Raw genomic sequence first — 18661 nt, 5'->3', positions numbered from 1 at the left:
AAATTAATCCAATTCCTTTTGGCCTCACATGGACTGTATCCCACTGGGAATGGACGTGTCCAGTCCAACCTGCATTTCTTCCTGCTCTGTAGTTTGAAGCTATTATGTTCTTTCATCTACATTCTTACCCTCTGAGCCCACATTCACTCATTGATCAGATAACTTTTTTATTTCTATACCTGCCCCAGTTTTACCCGATCAAAGACATCCCTCTCTTGTACATTTCCTGCAGCTCATCCCCTTTCACTGCACATTAACTCAGCTTCTCTTCCCACAGATGTGTAAATAACTGACGTTTGTTTATATTGTAGATTTTAGCAAATGTACTTTTGTTTATTTTATTTATCAATTGAATGATAAGCGAACAGTTCAATGTCTTAGAATAATTCAGCAGGTCAGACAGCATCTCCAAAAACAGAGTTATTTTGTGCAGCACATTGTGTGTTATTTTGTAAACCAGGATCAGCAGTTCCTTGTGTTTCTGCCCAATGTCCTCTGTGGTTTCATGAACTGAACTAAATGTGATCAATGAAACTGATGACACTTGAAAAGTATTATTGTTTCTGATTCAGGTTTACAAGTTTACTGCTTCCTGACCGTTGTGCTCAGATTCATGTGTAGCAAGAACAGCTGGATCAGAATGGACAATTCTCACAAATCCCCAGGTCACAGGTTGTATTCCTGATACCAGATCTACAGGACGCAAACTGATCAGAGATCAGTGTCTCCATTGCGCTGTTCAACCCAGGGAGTGCGAGGTGTGTGGGACTGACATTGGTCACTCTTCCCCCCTCGATGCCGTCAGTTCTGTGACAGGAAACAAGTCACCGTGTTCCTTCCACTTACCCCGTGTTCTTGTTCACTGAAACATCCCTCCTGCCTCATCATGAGGCCGAGACTTTCAACCACTTCTTCAATCGCCGGTTTCAGTCTCTCCCGATAGAAATTTATCAGTTGGAACAATTGGTAGTCGTTCCACTGTGTCAGGAGCTCAGAGAATGTAGACGTTAGATCTGTATATTCAAAGAGAGAAACTAAACACCATCTGAACCAGTCCCCTTGTCTCCCGCTACAACAGCAACCCTCATCCTGACTGTTCCAGCCCCCTAATTAGAATGATCAAAACAGAATATCGGAATAAGACAATGTGCTGGAGGAACTCAGTGGGCCAACCATCATCTCTGGAGAACATGGATAGGTGACGTTTCAAGTCTGGACCTTTCTTCAGGCTGATTGTGGTGGCTGTGAGTGGGGAGAAATGTGGACAAGAGGAGGGACAGGTCAAAGCCTGGTAAGTAAGGTGGATACAGGTGAGGGGAGTTTTTGATAGGCTGATAATTGGACAAAAGGGAAGGGATTCCAAGCCAGTGGGCCACATGAGTGACAAGGGTGGGGGACAAATTTGCGAAACTTGAGCAATGTATGTAGACTACTGAATAATTTGTATAGCCCCCGGAAATGTCAGATGAATTTTTCGCACGATTTATGTATTGTATATTTATTACCTGAATAAAGTCTATTTTGAAATTAAAAGATAATTGGACAAAGGCCAGAGATGAAAAGACAAGTGTGAAAAGTTGCAAAATCTGCGCGAGGAGTAAAAATGGTTAGTAAACGGAAAATCCGGTAGGTCTTGGCGGATGAACAGTCGCCGAGTCGATGCTCTGTCTGACCAATTGCCAACCATTGTAACTCTCTTCCCATTCCCATAGCAACCTCTCTGTCCTTGGACACGTGCTCACTGGAGGAACAGCATCTCAAATTCCGCTTGGGTAGCCTACAATCCAATGGCATGAACATTGAATTCTCCAATTTTATGTAACAATCCAAACCACACATCCACCTTATTTCCTCCCACTCCCTCCACTGTCTAGCGCCGATTTCTCCGCTCCCCATTTCCTGCCTCCTATATTCCTTTCTTTAATTTCATAATCTCCAACACTCAATCTTTCCGCCTAACACCTTGTTTTTTTCATCTCTAGCCTTTGTTCAACCACCTACCTATGCAAATACCTCCTCAATAATATCCATCTCACTTGCCAGGCTTTGTGTTGCCGCTCCTCTCTGCCAGCTTACGGCAGCGTGTGAGCAGGGGAGGGTTGGATAGCGTCTGACCGAGGGAGGATGTGACGGTGTGTGTGACCCAGGGAACATGGGCCACAGGGAGATGGGACAGTGTGTGACACAGGGAGCAAGGGCCCCAGGGGGATGGTACAGTGTGTGACACAGGGAGCATGGGCCCCAGGGGGATGTGACAGTGTGTGACCCGGGATGGGACAGTGTGTGACACAGGGAGCATGGGCCCCAGGGGGGTGGGGCAGTGTGTGTGACCCAGGGAGCATGGGCCCCAGGTGGATGGGACAGTGTGTGACCCAGGGAACATGGGCCCCAGGGGGATGGGACAGTGTGTGACCCAGGGGATGAGGCAGTTTGGACAGTGTGTGACCCAGGGAGCCTGGGCCCCAGGGGGATGGGACAGTGTGTGACACAGGTAGCATGGGCCCCAGGGGGATGGGGCAGTGTGTGACCCAGGGAGCATGGGCCCCAGGGGGATGGGACAGTGTGTGACCCAGGTAACATGGGCCCCAGGGGGATGGGGACAGTGTGTGACCCAGGGAGCATGGGCCCCAGGGGGATGGGACAGTGTGTGACACAGGGAGCATGGGCCCCAGGGGGATGGGGCAGTGTGTGACCCAGGGAGCATGGGCCCCAGGGGGATGGGACAGTGTGTGACCCATGGGCCCAGGGGGATGGGACAGTGTGTGACACAGGGAGCATGGGCCCCAGGGGGATGGGGCAGTGTGTGACCCAGGGAGCATGGGCCCCAGGGGGATGGGACTGTGTGTGACCTGCGAAGGGTGGGCACTGGGGGACTGTGATCATCTCCATAGCCGGTGTTCAGACAGGGAACAAATCACAGCAAAAACACAGTAGACAAATGCACTGATGAAGAGGTGCAGATGCACTTATCACCTGAGGCAACACTGTAGTTGATGCCAGCTAATCTCCCTAGGATTATCTTCCACATGCATGAACCACCCAGTTTACTCATGGATAATGGAAATGCCTTGCAATTGCTCTCCTTCAACCAAGTGTGTCCCACCCATCACCATCGCTCCACTCTCTGTGGCCTCATGCTCCCAGGCTTCAATGATACTTTGTCATGTGTTCACAAGTTCAGTGACTATCCTCCTATACATGAGGATCAGGAGAGGAGTAGATACACGATCTATTATATATCATAGATTAATACACAGTCTTTTACCCAGAGGAGAAGAATCAAGAAACAAATGACATAGGTTTCAGGTGGGGTCGGGGATTTTATGGTAAAATCAGTACATGGATAGGATAGGTTTAGAGGGACATGGGCCTTACGCCGGCTTGTGGGACTACAGTAGATCGGCCATGTTGTGTGACGTGTCCAAGGTGGGGCTGAAGAGCCGTGTTCCAGGCCGGGTGCCTCTATGATTCTGAGGCACAACTTGGGCCATAATAACTCCAACAGTGCAGACTACACAGAGTCCAAACACAAGAGTCGCCACGATTCATGCACCATCTTATACTCTTCACTCTCTCAGAAAGCCTCGCCCCAGTCATTGCATTAATGCACATCTGAATCTTCAATGAGGATGATTCATCGCCTCTACGATCACTCCCTCTGTCCTTTCAACTACTGCCTGCAGATGTTAACATCCTCTTTTTCTCAGTGCCTTCCTAAATCCACTATCCTTCTGACCTATGGACCATGTATTAGATGCAAACCAGATATGAAGCCAAAATTTATATCGTGAAGAATTCTGCAACACACCTGTGTCCGTCCTTGTTGTTGAGGTCACTGGAGCCGCAGTCCTGTTTCCAACTTCAGCCGTGGTGTGGATAGGTGTTACCATATTCTGCTGCTCTGCAGTAACCCGAATAATAATAGTGGGATTAGACAATGATTGAGAAGAATGAAAAGATATCCAGGTGAACTGTGAACCACTATCCACCACGATCAATTTCCCGGTGTTGGGGGTCGGAGCGGGTAGGTTTGGGGGGAGCGTGAAATGTTCGGATTGAACCAGAAACTAAACTGAATCAGCCATTTCCATCCTGTGGCCTGGTGGTGTAACAGTATTGGAATCTTGCACCGAGCGACTCGCTTCTTCACATTCACACCTTTCCCCAAGGAGCACAAGGGACACGTCAAGAGATGTTGCAGCTCCTACACCATCCAGAATAACACTGACCACTTGCCTGGCAGCCCATTCACTTGGATAAATGGGTCAATAACTAGACCGATGCAGCAAAGGCCAGTGCTGGGTCTCCCAGTTTTACAACCTATATTAATGACATAGAAACATTGAAAATAGGTGGAGGAGTAGGCCAATCGGCCCTTCGAGCTTGCACCGCCATTCAATATGATCATGGCTGATCATCAAACTCAGTATCCCATACCTGCCACAAGGGCCACATCTAACTCTCTTAAATATAGCCAATGAACTGGCCTCAACTACCTTCTGTGGCAGAGAATTCCACAGATTCACCACTCTCTGTGTGAAAAATCTTTTTCTCATCACGGTCCTAAAATATTTCCCTCTTATCCTTAAACTGTGACCCCTAGTTCTGGACTTCCCCAACATCGGGAATAATCTTCCTGCATCTAGCCTGTCCAACCTCTTAAGAATTTTGTAAGTTTATATAAGATCCCCCCTTCAATCTTCTAAATTCTAGAGAGTACAAGCCGAGTTTATCCAGTCTTTCTTCATGTGAAAGTACTGCCATCCCAGTAATCAGTCTGGTGAACCTTCTCTGTACTCCCTCTATGGCAATAGTGTCTTTCCTCAAATTAGGAGACCAAAACTGTACGCAATATTCCAGGTGTGGTCTCACCAAGACCCTGTACAACTGCAGTAGAACCTCCCTGCTCTTACACTCAAATCCTTTTGCTATGAATGCTAACATACCATTCACTTTCTTCACTGCCTGCTGCACCTGCATGCCTACGTTCAATGACTGGTGTACCATGACATCCAGGTCTCGTTGCATCTCCCCTTTTCCTGATCGGCCACCGTTCAGATAATAGTCTACGTTCCTGTTTTTGCCTCCAAAGTGGATAACCTCAGATTTATCCACATTATACTGCATCTGCCATGCATTTGCCCAATCACCCAACCTATGCAAGTCACCTTGCATTCTCCTAGCATCCTCCTCACAGCTAACACTGCCCCCCAGCTTCGTGTCATCCGCAAACTTGGAGATGTTGCATTCAATTCCATCATCCAGTTCATTAATATATATTGTAAATAGCTGTGGTCTCAGCATTGAGCCATGCGGTACCCCACTAGTCACTGCATGCCATTCTGACAAGGACCCGTTTACTCCAACGCTTTGCTTCCTGTCTGCCAGCCAGTTCTCTATCCACATCAATACTGAACCCCCAATGCCGTGTGCTTTAAGTTTGCATACTAATCTCTTGTGTGGGACCTTGTCGTAAGCCTTCTGAAAGTCCAGATATAACACATCCACTGGTTCTCCCTTATCCACTCTACTAGTTACATCCTCGAAAAATTCTATAAGATTCGTCAGACATGATTTACCTTTCATAAATCCATGCTGACTTTGTCCAATGAATTCACCACTTTCCAAATGTGCTGCGACCCCATCCTTAATAACTGACACCAGCATTTTCCCCACACCTGATGTTAGACTAACTGGTCTGTAATTCCCCATTTTCTCTCTCCCTCCCTTTTTACAAAGTGGGGTTACATTAGCTACCCTCCAATCCTCAGGAACCACTCCAGAATCTAAAGAGTTTTGAAAAATTATCACTAATGCGTCCACTACATCTGGGCCTACTTCCTTAAGTACTCTGGGATGCAACTTATCTGGCTCTGGGGAATTATCGGCCTTTAATCCATTCTATTTACCTAACACCACTTCCCAGCTAACCTGGATTTCACTCAGTTCCTCCATCTCATTTGACCCCCGCTATTTCCGGCAGATTATTTATGTCTTCCTTAGTGACGACAGAACCAATTCAATTGGTCTGCCACGTCTTTGTTCCCTATGATCAATTCACCCGTTTCCAACTGCAAGGGACCTACATTTGTTTTAACTAATCTTTTCCTCTTCACATATCTATAAAAAGGTTTACTGGCAGTTTTTATGTTCCCTGCCAGTGTTCTTTCATCATTTATTTTCCCTTTCCTAATTAAGCCCTTTGTCCTCCCAGTCCCCTGGTAGGCTGCTTTTTCTAGCTAATTTGTATGGTTCATCTTTTGTTTTGATACTATCCCTGATTTCCCTTGTGATCCACGGATGCACTACCTTCCCCGATTTATTCTTTTGCCAAACTGGGATGAACAATTGTCGTTCATCCATGCAGTCTTTAAATATCTTCTATTGCATTTCAAATCCTTTAAGAATCAATTGCCAATCTATCTTGGCGAATTCACGTCTCATACCCTCAAAGTTACCTTTCTTTAAGTTCAGGACCCTTATTTCTGAATTAACAATGTCACTCTCCATCCTAATGAAGAACTCAACCATATTATGGTCACTCTTGCCCAAGGAATCTATATGTAGATTGAAGTCACCCATTATAACTGTTTTACCTTTGTTGCAAGCATTTCTAATTTCCGGTTTGATGCCATCCCCAACTCCACTACTACTGTTAGGTGGCCTGGACATAACTCCCACTAACGTTTCCTGCTCATTAGTGTTTCGCAGCTCTACCCATATCAATTCCACATCCTCCAAGCTAATGTCCTTCCTTTCTATTGCGTTAATCTCCTCTCTAGCCAGCAACGCTACCCCACCTCCTTTCCCTTTCTGTCTATCCCTCCTGAATATTGAATATCCCTGGATGTTCAGCTCCCAGCCTTGGTCACCCTGGTGCCATGTCTCCGTGATCCCAACTATATCATATTAATTAATAACTAGCTGCACATTCAACTCATCCATCTTATTACGAATGTTCCTTGCATTGAGACACAAAGCCCTCAGGCTTGTTTTTACAACTCAACCCCTAATACAATTATGTTGAAAAGTGGCCCTTTTTGATTTTTGCCCTGGATTTGTCTGCCTGTCACTTTTACTTTTCAGCTTGCTACCTATTGCTTCTACCCTAATTTTACGCCCCTATGCCTCTATGCTCTTGCACCCATCCCCCTGCCACATTAGTTTAAATCCTCCCTGACAGCACTAGCAAACACTCCCAAGGACATTGGTTCCATTCCAGCCCAGGTGCAGACTGTCCTGTTTGTACTGGTCCCACCTCCCCCAGAACTGGTTCCAAATGCCCTAGAGATTTGAATCCCTCCCCTTTGCACCATTTTTCAAGCCACGTATTCACCTGCAATATCCTCCTATTTCTACTCTGACTAGTCCGTGGCACTGGTAGTAATCCAGAGATTATTACCTTTGAGGTCCTATTTTAAGTTTATCACCTAGCTCCCTAAATTCACCTTGTAGGGCCTAATCCGTTTTTTTACCTATATCGTTGGTGCCAATGTACACCACGACAACTGGCTGCTCACCCTCCCCCTCCAGAATGACCATGGATAAAAGGACTTGGCAGTTTAGAGCACTTGAAAATATGGCACGTGGATTGTTTGGAGCATCGACATTGGCTGGGGATGGGAGACTGCAACCTTCACGTGGTCCGCCCTGTTTCGACTAATGCAATCAACTCGATGTGTACAAACGGAAGATCAAATAGAACAAGTTGTCCAACAACTTTAGGCTGTGCACGCCACACGAAAGAAGAAGAAATTGGCTGATTGAGCAATTAATAAAAAGGCAAGATGCAGTGAAGCAGCCTGTTGGGACTAGTTATGTTGGGAGAGAGGCTGTGTGGGGGTAAAGTGCTGTGTACAGGGCAGTTGTGAGTCTTCGGCAAGGAGTCTGAGAAGAGGGGGCAGGAGATAAAGGTCCAGTCTGTTGAACCAGCTGTGTAGCCTGTTGCGTGAGATTGTTGAGCTTGTTGGTTCTTATTTCAGTGCCGTCAAGAGGCAGGTGGAATGATGCGACGTTCATGTGTGGGATGTCACAGCAACTGCTGGTCTCCCTGGTAACTAAACACGTGGGAAATGCGTCCAGGAGCATCCCCCCCATCTCTCTCCCACATCCCTCCCCCCCTCCCTTCCCCCCACCACTCCCACTCCCTTCCACCTTTCCCCCTGCATTCCCCCCACCCTCTCCCCCTCTGTCTCCCTCCCCCTCCTTTCCCTTTCCCCCCACCGTCCCCTCCTTCCCGGTCCCCCTCTCTGTCCCCCTCCTCCCGGTACACCCCCCTCCTCTTCCTCCCTTCTAACGCCCCGCTCCTCCCTTCTCCCCATCCCCTACCGCACGTTCGGGGAACAGCCCCAACAGGTCTGCACTTGGTCTTGTATTCTATACTTCTATTAGGCCTCCAGCCAAAACAATCTAGTCTTTGTCTGCCTTAACTCAGATCATATTTCCAACTGATGTGTATACTGATGGAACATTTACTCAGCTTTCTCCTTAACCACAATGCTGCAAATAGTTATGTTGTTTGTGAACTGACTAACACGACCACCTACATTTTTGTTCAAATCAAAGACATGTTCACTATTTGCAAAGGTTCCAGAACCTGACAGGATACTATTGGTCACGAACCCAGTCAGAATAACACTCCTCCACCACTATTTCTCTCTCCTGTTCCCCCTCGCCCTTGGTCCTTTATTTTTTTCTCTTCCCTGTTCCTACAGTCTTCACCATTCTGCAGCATCCCCTCCCCTCCCATTTCACTCACCTGCTCCTTGGATGAGACTCGATGATTCCTTGTTAGATGAATCTCGGTCATGGTGGATTTTGCCACTTGGGTCAGTTCCAGGGCCGTGAACCCCGTCTCCTATTCCTTGCCCTCGGGACTGACATTGTTCCCTTTCCTCTTCGGCGGGTTCACATTCCATTGACGTTCTGCACTCAATCCGACTTTGCTTTTCTGTCGTTGTTCCTGTGTTCTGACCATCTTCTTTTGATGAGGTGCCTGGCCAAAGCCTTTTGAAGACCTTGCCCACTTGAATTAATTTCCCACCTGAAAAACAATATTAATTGCCCGTTACAGAGCAATTTCATATTGAGAAAACCACAGGTTAGGAATATCTGGCAGCAATCTGAGCTGACATTCAGGGCCAAGTGGAAGTTAATGTCGTCTTAGAAACAGAGCAGGAAAACAAGCCATTTCATTCAACCTAACCAAAACGCCTCATCTAAGCTAGTCCCATCAACCCAGTTTAACATTTCGTGTGCGGACCTGGCGCTGACGGACGAGAAGCCGAAGCAAAGAAGTCGAAGCCAAAGAACCGAATGGAAACAAGGCCGAAACGCCAAAAAAACGAAAGAGTACGAAGACGAAACGCCTACTAACCAAAAGCATGGGTCGCCTAAAAGCAAACTCACTGAATGGCTGCTCTGACGAAACATCACCTACACGAAAGGCGGCATCGCCTACAGACCAACATAAACGTCCAATACCGGACATGACGCTGCCGGGGGGGCGCCCTGTCAGCAATTGGTCCAGACCCCCCGCGTCCATCACATCACTATGAGGGTGGGGGGGGGGGGGGGGGGGGGGGGGGGGGGGGGTGAGGGGGCCGTGAGGGTGGCCGTGGGAGAGCGGGGACTGTCCCGAGGGATGCACATCTTCGCTTACAATTTGGTGCTTGGTTTTGAGATTGTCCTGTCATTTATGGCTTTTGTGGGAATGCTCCCGTCACCCCCCTTCTTCTCTCTCTGCCCCCTCTCTCTCTCTCCCCCTACCCCTCTCTCCCCTACCCCTCTCCCCCCCCACCCCTCTCTCGCCCTCCTCTCTTTCTCTCCTCCTTCTCTCTTTCTATCTCCCCCCTTATAAATGCTTCTTCCTTTCCACCTCCACAAACCACTGTAGACCTTTCGTCATTGTTCAGCGTTTGTTGCCAAATGAATCAAGTGGGATCACTATCTGTGGTGCCCCCAGGAAACGCTCGGATAATATTAAAGATGACTTGACTAAAGCAGCAATTACCATTTTATTTCCCTTCTCAGCATAGATCATTGTTCACAGAGAGAAAGCTGGCAATCTCTCTGGGTTTTTTTTTATGGTGATCTGGAGGGGAAACATTCCAATTATTTTGTAATAAAACAGTAATGAGACCTGGAACGTTTGCAGAAACAAGTTAAGTTCTGTAAATTAATTTAAACCCATAAAAAGGGGTTATAAACCTGTGTTAAACATTTAATGATTTCAATGTCGAATTCATGTCCAAATTATGTTAACACAATTCCTCCCACAGCCAAGGCAGAAGTGATGCATGGACTCGTTCCATGGCAACAGAGCTTTAAAATCTTCACGTAGTCACTCAAGTGACTCCGAAGTAAAATAGTAAGATTAAACGAGGACTTACCAGTTTGAAGTTTGATCTGTATTTTATGAGGAGTTACGATGAGGGATTACGTGCCCTCCGCTCCCACCCTGATCATATACTTAACAGCTACCTTCCCTAATTTTACTATGTTTAGGCTATACATTTATCTGTGATCTCACACCGCTGCTCTGAAGAATGACACGCATGCGCCAAGCGGCTTCTTCACGTAATCCCTCATCATAACTCCTCACAAAATACAGATCAAACTTCAAACTGGTAAGTTCTCGTTTAATCTTACTATTCATCGGGATATTGCTCGGAAATGAATATTTCAATTATCAGCAGAGACTGGAGTGATTTAAGTCGTCTTCATTGAAGCTGGGGTGAACAGGCAGAGGTACAGAATACTATGAGAAAAATAGAGTCAAACGCAAAAATAGTTTTCTCCACAGCAGAGGCGGTTAGCACTAGGGGCATTCATTTAATTCGGGGACCATGAGGTTTAGAGGATGATCTTCCAGGAAGAATCTTTCAGTAGTGATGGCTGCAGTCAGGGACACACTGTCTGGGGTGGTGTTGGAGGCAGGTACTCTATCACAACATTGTAGGAGCACCTGGATGTCCATTAGAACTGCAAATGGATTGTAGACGACAGGCCAAGTGCTGAGAAATGAGATTAGTGCAAATAAATTGACAAGTGGCAAATGGGTCAAACGCTCATTCCTGCGCAGAATCTGATTATGGATTGTGATATTCTGCCTTAACTTTTGCGGCAACTCAACTCATTTGTTTCCAAAAAGAGTGCCGATTTATCAGACAATTCCTGCATCCGTCCACGTGTGACAGTGTTGTCCCTGTAGATGTCAACTCTCTGGGCTCACCCCCTTCCCTATTGCCACTTCTGTGTGAACCTCATTTCTTGCATCAGGTGTACACCCACTGTCAGGGCATCATATATATGTCACAGAAGGTTCACAAACCTTTTTGTTTCTTTGATGTAGAGGCCACTGAATCACCTCCCCAGTTACCACCTTCAGCCATGATGTCGACAGACGATCACAAACACTGTAGCTCTGGAATAAACAATATTAACAGAACAATCAGGTGACAATTGAATGTGAAGGAAGACATTGCCTTGTGAACCAACACACAGCATTACAGTGCAGCAGAGATGTGGAAAACACCCCATCCAAACAAGGTATACCCCTGCAAATTAGCAAAAAATAAAAGCAGGAATAGACTACCTAGCTCTTCATATCTGCCCTGTCATCCATAAAACTTTGTCTGATGTATCCAAGGCAGCAATTTATCAGTTGTGCCAGAACCTGAAGTTGTCAAACTCCCTGATCACCGTGTCACTATTCCAGACCAAACTCGGTCAATCCCCAACATCCACGCCTCACCTGTTTGGACACTTCAACAGAAAGAGGAAAAATACCCACTGGTGGTGAATTACTGTCACACTATGCTGGCCCTATTCTCACCACAACCTTGCCATCCAGGATAAAAGCTTCCATACCCCCATGTTACCCATTGCCCTATTCCCCACTAACTGGAACAGGAAATAACCTACAAGCATCCCACCTCTACTTGAAATTGTAGGCCCCACCGCTCCCATGGCACATTCCACCACATCCCTGGAGTTTCCATTCCAGAATAGAAGGATTATATCCCAGGACTGCACTCTGCATGGTATCCATGATGTCAGATGATATCTGCAGTACCACCACCACTTCACAGGAGAATCATCCGTCTCATATCCACAGGACGCAGCCCAAACCCGCACAAAGGTTCATCGGACGGCGTTACCGGGAGAGTGCTGGAGACATCAGGCGCTAGGAGTGGCCCAGTAGGAGGGTGAACTGGGTTCATGCCTACAGCCCTTCAAGGTAGGTTGAGCGCCCCGCGGGACACAAAGATAGATGAGGAGGGGGAGGTCTGTTCACAGGAACTGCACCAGGGCATCGAGCTCGCAGGCGGATCTGATTTGGATATTGAAAATGGCGAAGCCTGAATGTGTAATATGTGCTAAAAGAATGTCACTGTACAGTTGCTTATTGAAAAACTGAATTGTTGACACAACATCTGTTCCTCTCAGCACTCAGCTCTCCAACTAATTCATCCTCAACAAGCAGGGATTATCCTTTGCTATCTTGCAGGCATTCTCTATTATCATAGCTGAAAGATACAATTCTGCATTAAATGGTACTACTTCTGGTCCTGAGCTATCCCAACCGTGGACAGGTGATATCTTTCTGCCTTTAAACAACCACTAGCATCTAAATCAAACATATTTGTTTATCTTACCGTTGCGAGTAATCTGGCCAAGTATAATTGACTACCATTTGTTACCTGTGTAATAAAGACAATGTATTTACTTTATTGATTAAAATAGTGCATGCAGAAAACAGTGGAAGTGCAAGTGTATATGATCCATTATCTGAACTGGGACTGTATCAAATGTTGCTCAAACTGCTGAGTGTTGCTACCATGTCGGCATTTTCTTTTCTCTTCAGATGTTCTGGAATAGCAATATTTTTTTAAAATTACATGCCAAAAAAACTGTTTGCAAATCACCAGTCATTCTGCGGTGGTCAACAGATTTGTGTAAATTTCATATTACCACTCACATACCCAATAGTCCCAACTTATTTGAATAATGAAATGAGAACGGATATGTACAAAATGCATTCTGTGTTGCAAATCTGAAAACATCACAGTATCCTATCATCTTACTATCATTCTGCTGCAACTTCACCGAGGATCACTCAGTCTTAGCTGTGACCAGAGGGCGATAAACATGTGTAACTCTCCTTACAGAAGGCTTAGAAAAGCCTTTATTGTGGCAATTGAGGACGTTTTATCAGCAAAATTAACTGAAACCGGAAATAAGAAGATCACTGTTTCATTATGAAATAGTAACCTGAACATTCCGCCATTTTGTAACTGTAAAATAAACTGGGACATTTGCTTTGACTCCGAATAGCGGTCTCCCACCAGGACAATACTGGAGAAATTTAGCGGGTGAGGCGGCGTCGATGGAGCGAAGGAATAGGCGACGTTTCAGGTCGAGACCCGTCAGGTCGACACTGATGTTGGGGGGGATGCAGGAAAAAGAAAAGAAGAGGCGGAGACACGTGGGCTGTGTGAGAGCTGGGAAGCAATAGAGGATCTCCTCTATAATCTTTGCTGGAAAGGGGAGGAGAAGGAGCGAAGGAGCAAGGACATCCTGAAATTGGAGGTCAATATTCGTTCCCCTGGGGTGTAAGCTACCCAAGCGAAATATGAGGCGATGCTCCAATTTGCGGTGGGACTCACTCTGACCATGGACAGGCCCAGGCAGAAAGGTCGAATTCAGAATGGGAGGGGGTGTAGAAGTGCTGAGCCACCTGGAGATCAGGTTTGTTAATACGAAGTGAGTGGAGGTGTTGGGCGAAGCGATCGCCAAGCCTACGCTTGGTCTCACCGATGTAGAGCAGCCGACACCTAGAGCAGTGGATGCAATATATGAGGTTGGAGGAGGTGCAGGTGAACCTCTGGAAAGACTGGAAAGACTGCTTGGGTCCTTGGATGGAGTCGAGGTGGAAGGTAAAGTGTGAGTGTAGCATTTCCTGTGGTTGCAAGGGAAAGCACCAGGGGAGGGGGTGGTTTGGGTGGGAAGGGACGAATTGACCAGGGAGTTACGAAGGGAGTCATCCCTGCGGAAAGCCGAGAGTGGAGGAGATGGAAAATGTGGCCAGTGGTGGGATATTTCTGTCCTGTGCCTCCTCTTGGCCAGAGTGAGTCCCACCACAAATTGAAGGAGCAGCTCCTCATATGTTGCTTGAGTAGTTTACACCCCAGTGATATGAACAATGACCTCCAATTTCAGGTAGTCCTTGCTTCTCCCTCCTTCCGCTATCCTTCCCAGCTCTCCCACAGCCTACTGTCTCCGCCTCTTCTTTCTGCCTCCCACCCCCACATCAGTCTGAAGAAGGGTCTCTACCAGAAATGTCGCTTATTCCATCCATGCTGCCTCACCCGCTGAGTTTCTCCAACATTTTTGTCTACCTTCGATTTTTCCAGCATCTGCAGTTCTATCAAACCCGTAGATGCTGCACATCTGAAATAAAGACCTGCAGAACCTGCAGACCTGAAATAAAGACCAGCAGATGCTGCAAACCTGAAATACCCACGGCTGTTGCAGGTCTGGAACAAAGACCCGCAGATGTTGCAAATCTGATATAAAGACTCGCAGGCTGCAGGTGTGAAATCAAACTGGAAAACACAACCTCAAGTTCCCATTTAGGTTGCACACCACCTCTACTTTAAAATAACGATGAGTCCAAATGGTGAACTCTCTCCCCCAACAGACCTACTCACATGTCATAGGTGGAATTGGCTGGCTGCTCATGACTTCCGCTCAAATAAAACAAATGCTGTTCCAACACATTAACACAACTCAAACATTTACCACACATTTCTAATTCCAACAAAGGTTACGATTGCGAAAGTCACGGGCTGTTAGGTGGTTCATTGGAATAAGTGTGGGCATTTTTAACTGTATTAGGAACATTGATAAATTATTAGAAGAACTAAATTTCACGAGAGCATCATTTGAGCTGTGTAGAGTAATGAGATGAGGGACAAAAGGAGGAGGAGGAGCAGTTTCCCTGAGCAATTCGGTCGAATACATGGTAGCACGATGATACAGGAATTAGCTGAAAGATTGTAGCCCTGGTGAAACATTTCTCCCACCACAGGATCAGTACAGATCTTGAACTCAGCCAAAATTACATTTGAAGAAACCTATACACTAAAATGTGTGCTTGAAGACTGGTTACCAGAAGGTGGGATCTGACCGATGAACTCGTGCGCAACCGGCAAATGCACTGTGAGTCGAATAATTGGCTTACGCTGTCCTCAATTTATTGAAACCGCAAATGACCATCGGTAGCTGGGGGCTGGAGGTACCATAGGTAAACAGAGTGATGAAGACAGGAACCCCCAGCTCATTTACACATGGGTAGAGCTGGGCATTAATTGTTCTACCGTTCCTCCGAGTCAGAAACAAGCCACCCAGAAACACACCGACCACCATCCCAGTCACAGATTCTGAGCCGTAGAACTGGACTCTTCACTTAGGGGGAAAACAAGTAGTCATGAGTGTTACATTCTCACACGTACAATGGAACAATTAAATTCTTACATGCAGCATAACATAACACCCGGAATACATCAAATCTATGGACATTTCATTCAGGTCACCTCTCATTCCTCTAAACACTAAAGAACAGAGGCTGAGCATCTGTCTCGCGACACACAGCAACACCAGTCTGATGAAACGATGTAATATTATTCCTTATTTATGTGAATAAATGCTATCTAATACTGGTGCTGCAACAGCAAGGCATCGTGATAATTGTATAATAGTACAAAACAACATTCACACAATGCAGCATAGTGCAATTAAACGGTAAAATGAGAGCACATGAATACATTCCTAGCTTCTGAGCGGTTCGTTCACTAATTCGGTGTGGAAGAAACTGCCTTGGAATCTGGTGCTATTATATCTCCAGGTATTCAAAATAAAATGTGTGTCGGAGCCATTTAGATTTAGGCTAGCTGCTGTTGGCAAATTACATTATTTTGTCTAGATATTTCTAGCAGTATTATTTTAAACACTTTGGGGCGGGCTATTTATGCTTAGAAGGACGTTACATATAACATCGCCAGGGAGTGACCACATCAGATCGGTCACAGGAGACGGAGAGTACACGGTTCTTACCAGAGGGGAAAGAACAGCGGAGAAAGAACGAAAAGTTATTGTACAAGAATTAGGTGTACCTGGTATGAATCATCTCTTTGTTTGTACAACTACTTGATTAAAGAATCAATGTTCTTTGTTTTCTGGAAATAACGAGTGGAAGGGTCGTCATTTTAATCTGCTTAAGATCACCCATACCTGCCGGTGTCGTAATGGCAACGGAAAGTTGGACATTGGAAAATAAAGAAATTGCCATTACAATTTGAATGCTTGTTATTTTGAGATAACTTGATAATTTTGTTCTAAGTATTCCTGATTTTGGCCCTTTAGTTATCTGCCAACATTGTGATCACTTGACTATACACTTCTACCGCCGCAACTGGATTTGAACCAGTATGTGTTGATGATTAGTCAACATGCTAGGCGGAGAAATGACATTTTTAATTTAATCACGTTGGAGGGACACATAAAACCAGGATATTCACCATGATCGACAAGGGCCCAGAGTCCACTGAGAAACACCAGTACAAATCCATAGATCCATACGTCAGCAGCACACACAGAGACAACATTTAGCATTCTTGTCATTAGCTGCAGCATAGAATGCAAGTGCAGGGAAGCACTTTTTATATGTACAAATGTATACGCAGTTGATTACGTCTTAAGTTGGAGGAATGCGTGCAATTCTGATCTCCATACATTGGGAAGGATGCAGAGGAGATCCATCAGGGTATTGCTCGGAAATGAATATTTCAATTATCAACAGAGACTGGAGTGCTTGAATTCGTGTTCATTTAAGTTGTGGCGGACATGCAGCGATCATTAAAAGCAATGAGAAAACTCGATGGCAAAAACATATTTTTCTGTATTGCAGACGGGTCCACGACCTGGGGGGGGGGGGGGGGGGGGGGGGGGGGGGGGGGGGGGGGGGGGCATAGATTTAGGTCAGGGGTTTATTGGGTGATCTCTTGAGAAGAATATTTCACCAGACGATTGCCACATTGGGACACACCACCTGAGATAGTGGAGGCAGTACTCTCACATTATTTTGGCAGCACCTGGTTAAGCATTCAAATTGTTGATGGGTAGTTGGCAACAAACCTAGGAGTGATGCGAAATGGGATACTTTAGTTTGATGTTGTCACGTGTACCAGGGTACAATGAAACATGTTTTTGTCGCTTACTAACGAGATAGAGAAAATACTATACAATAAATCTAGTCAGCCACAAGGCACTCTACAAGACAATGGGAGTGGCATTCAGTGTAAATTAATTCCAGTAAAGTGCGATTAATGATAGTCCGGTGGTCTTCCATTGGGCGGATGGAACCATTCGCTAACTGGTGAGTGGGTGGTTCAGTTGTCTGATTATAGCCAGGAAGGAACTCTCAATGAATCTGGAGGCATGTGTTTCCACACGTATATCTCTTGCCTGGTGGGAGAAGGGACAAGAGGGGGTGATCGGCGTGAGGCTCATCCTTCATAATACCGGTGGCCTCGCCAAGGCAGCGGGAAGTGTAGATAGAGTCAATGGGAGGGATGTTGATTTGCCTGATGATCTAGCTATATTCACAACTCGATGTAACTTTTTTAGTTATTGAATGGAACGCTTAGAAAGAATAGATAGACAAAAAAAAGCTGGACAGGCAGTATCTCTGTAGAGAAGGAATAGGTGATGTTTCGGGTCGAGACCCTTATTCTTGACCCGAAACGTCACCCATTCCTTCTCTCCAGATATGCTGCCTGTCCCGCGGTTAATTCAGTTTTTTGCATCTATCTTCTGTTTAGACCAGCATCTGCAGTTCCTTCTTACAAAACAATGATGTGATGAATCTAGATAAAAAATGCTTACTATCTGCAGACGTTGGTGAGAGTATAGAGCGATTGGCGGCTGACAGATCCATCGTGGGTAAAATGCCCATTTCTACGCAGCATGACCCATGATTCTGGTCACTGAAATTCTGACTTAACTTTTGTAATGTAGCGATGTATCACACATTACCTGCATCCGTCCACACGAGACTGTGCTGTCCCTGCAGATGCAAATGTTCTGTGCTCAGCCTCTTCCCTATTTGCATTTCTTTTATTAACCTAAGTATTTGCAAAAGCTCCACACCCATTGTCATGGTAACATTTATATTTCACAGAAGACTCTACAAACCTTTCTGTTTACTTGATGTAGATGTCACTGAATCCCCTCCCCAATCTGCATCTTCAGCCATGATGAGGACAAGCGTTCCAAATTTCTGTGATTCTGGAATCAACAATATTAAGATAACCATCAAGCAACAATTGAATGTGAAGGAAAACGCTACCAGGCGAACCCACACACACAATATCTGATCCAATCAACCCGTCCTTCCAAGGTCATAGACTATTTGGGCTCACACAACGTCCGACCGAGCCATCTGAAAGTCCAACTTCAACGCACTAACTAATTCCAGAGTTGCCATTCTACACTTATCTCCTCAGAAACCTGGAAAATGATTACATTTTTTTGCCTGAAAAACGATAGAAAGTGAATGTTTAATTCCTCTGCCAATTACTCACGGAGCTTTATAAAC

At 45.8% G+C, this 18661-nt stretch overlaps 1 protein-coding gene across 2 annotated transcripts in view; it reads right to left on the bottom strand.

Moving 5' to 3' along the window:
* Nucleotides 1–18371, bottom strand: part of LOC129693737 (NACHT, LRR and PYD domains-containing protein 3-like) — a 31757-nt gene extending 13386 nt beyond the window's left edge. The window contains exons 1-6 of one of the 2 annotated variants that reach the window (XM_055630508.1): nucleotides 18259–18370; nucleotides 12660–12704; nucleotides 11333–11425; nucleotides 8759–9043; nucleotides 3809–3901; nucleotides 847–1013 (exon numbers count right to left, since the gene is read on the bottom strand). In XM_055630508.1, coding sequence (XP_055486483.1) covers nucleotides 847–1013; nucleotides 3809–3901; nucleotides 8759–9043; nucleotides 11333–11393 — 606 coding nt within the window. In that variant the 5' untranslated portion in view covers nucleotides 11394–11425; nucleotides 12660–12704; nucleotides 18259–18370. Of the gene's footprint in view, nucleotides 1–846; nucleotides 1014–3808; nucleotides 3902–8758; nucleotides 9044–11332; nucleotides 11426–12659; nucleotides 12705–18258 lie in introns of both variants that reach the window. The other variant, XM_055630509.1, reaches the window with a different exon arrangement.
* Nucleotides 18372–18661: the final 290 nt, after the last annotated feature.

Source organism: Leucoraja erinacea, unplaced genomic scaffold (genome assembly GCF_028641065.1).
Source record: "Leucoraja erinacea ecotype New England unplaced genomic scaffold, Leri_hhj_1 Leri_405S, whole genome shotgun sequence".
NCBI classification, from domain to species: domain Eukaryota; kingdom Metazoa; phylum Chordata; class Chondrichthyes; order Rajiformes; family Rajidae; genus Leucoraja; species Leucoraja erinaceus.
Note: the sequence above shows the minus strand (reverse complement) of the source record. Positions and strands in the feature narration are given on the sequence as shown.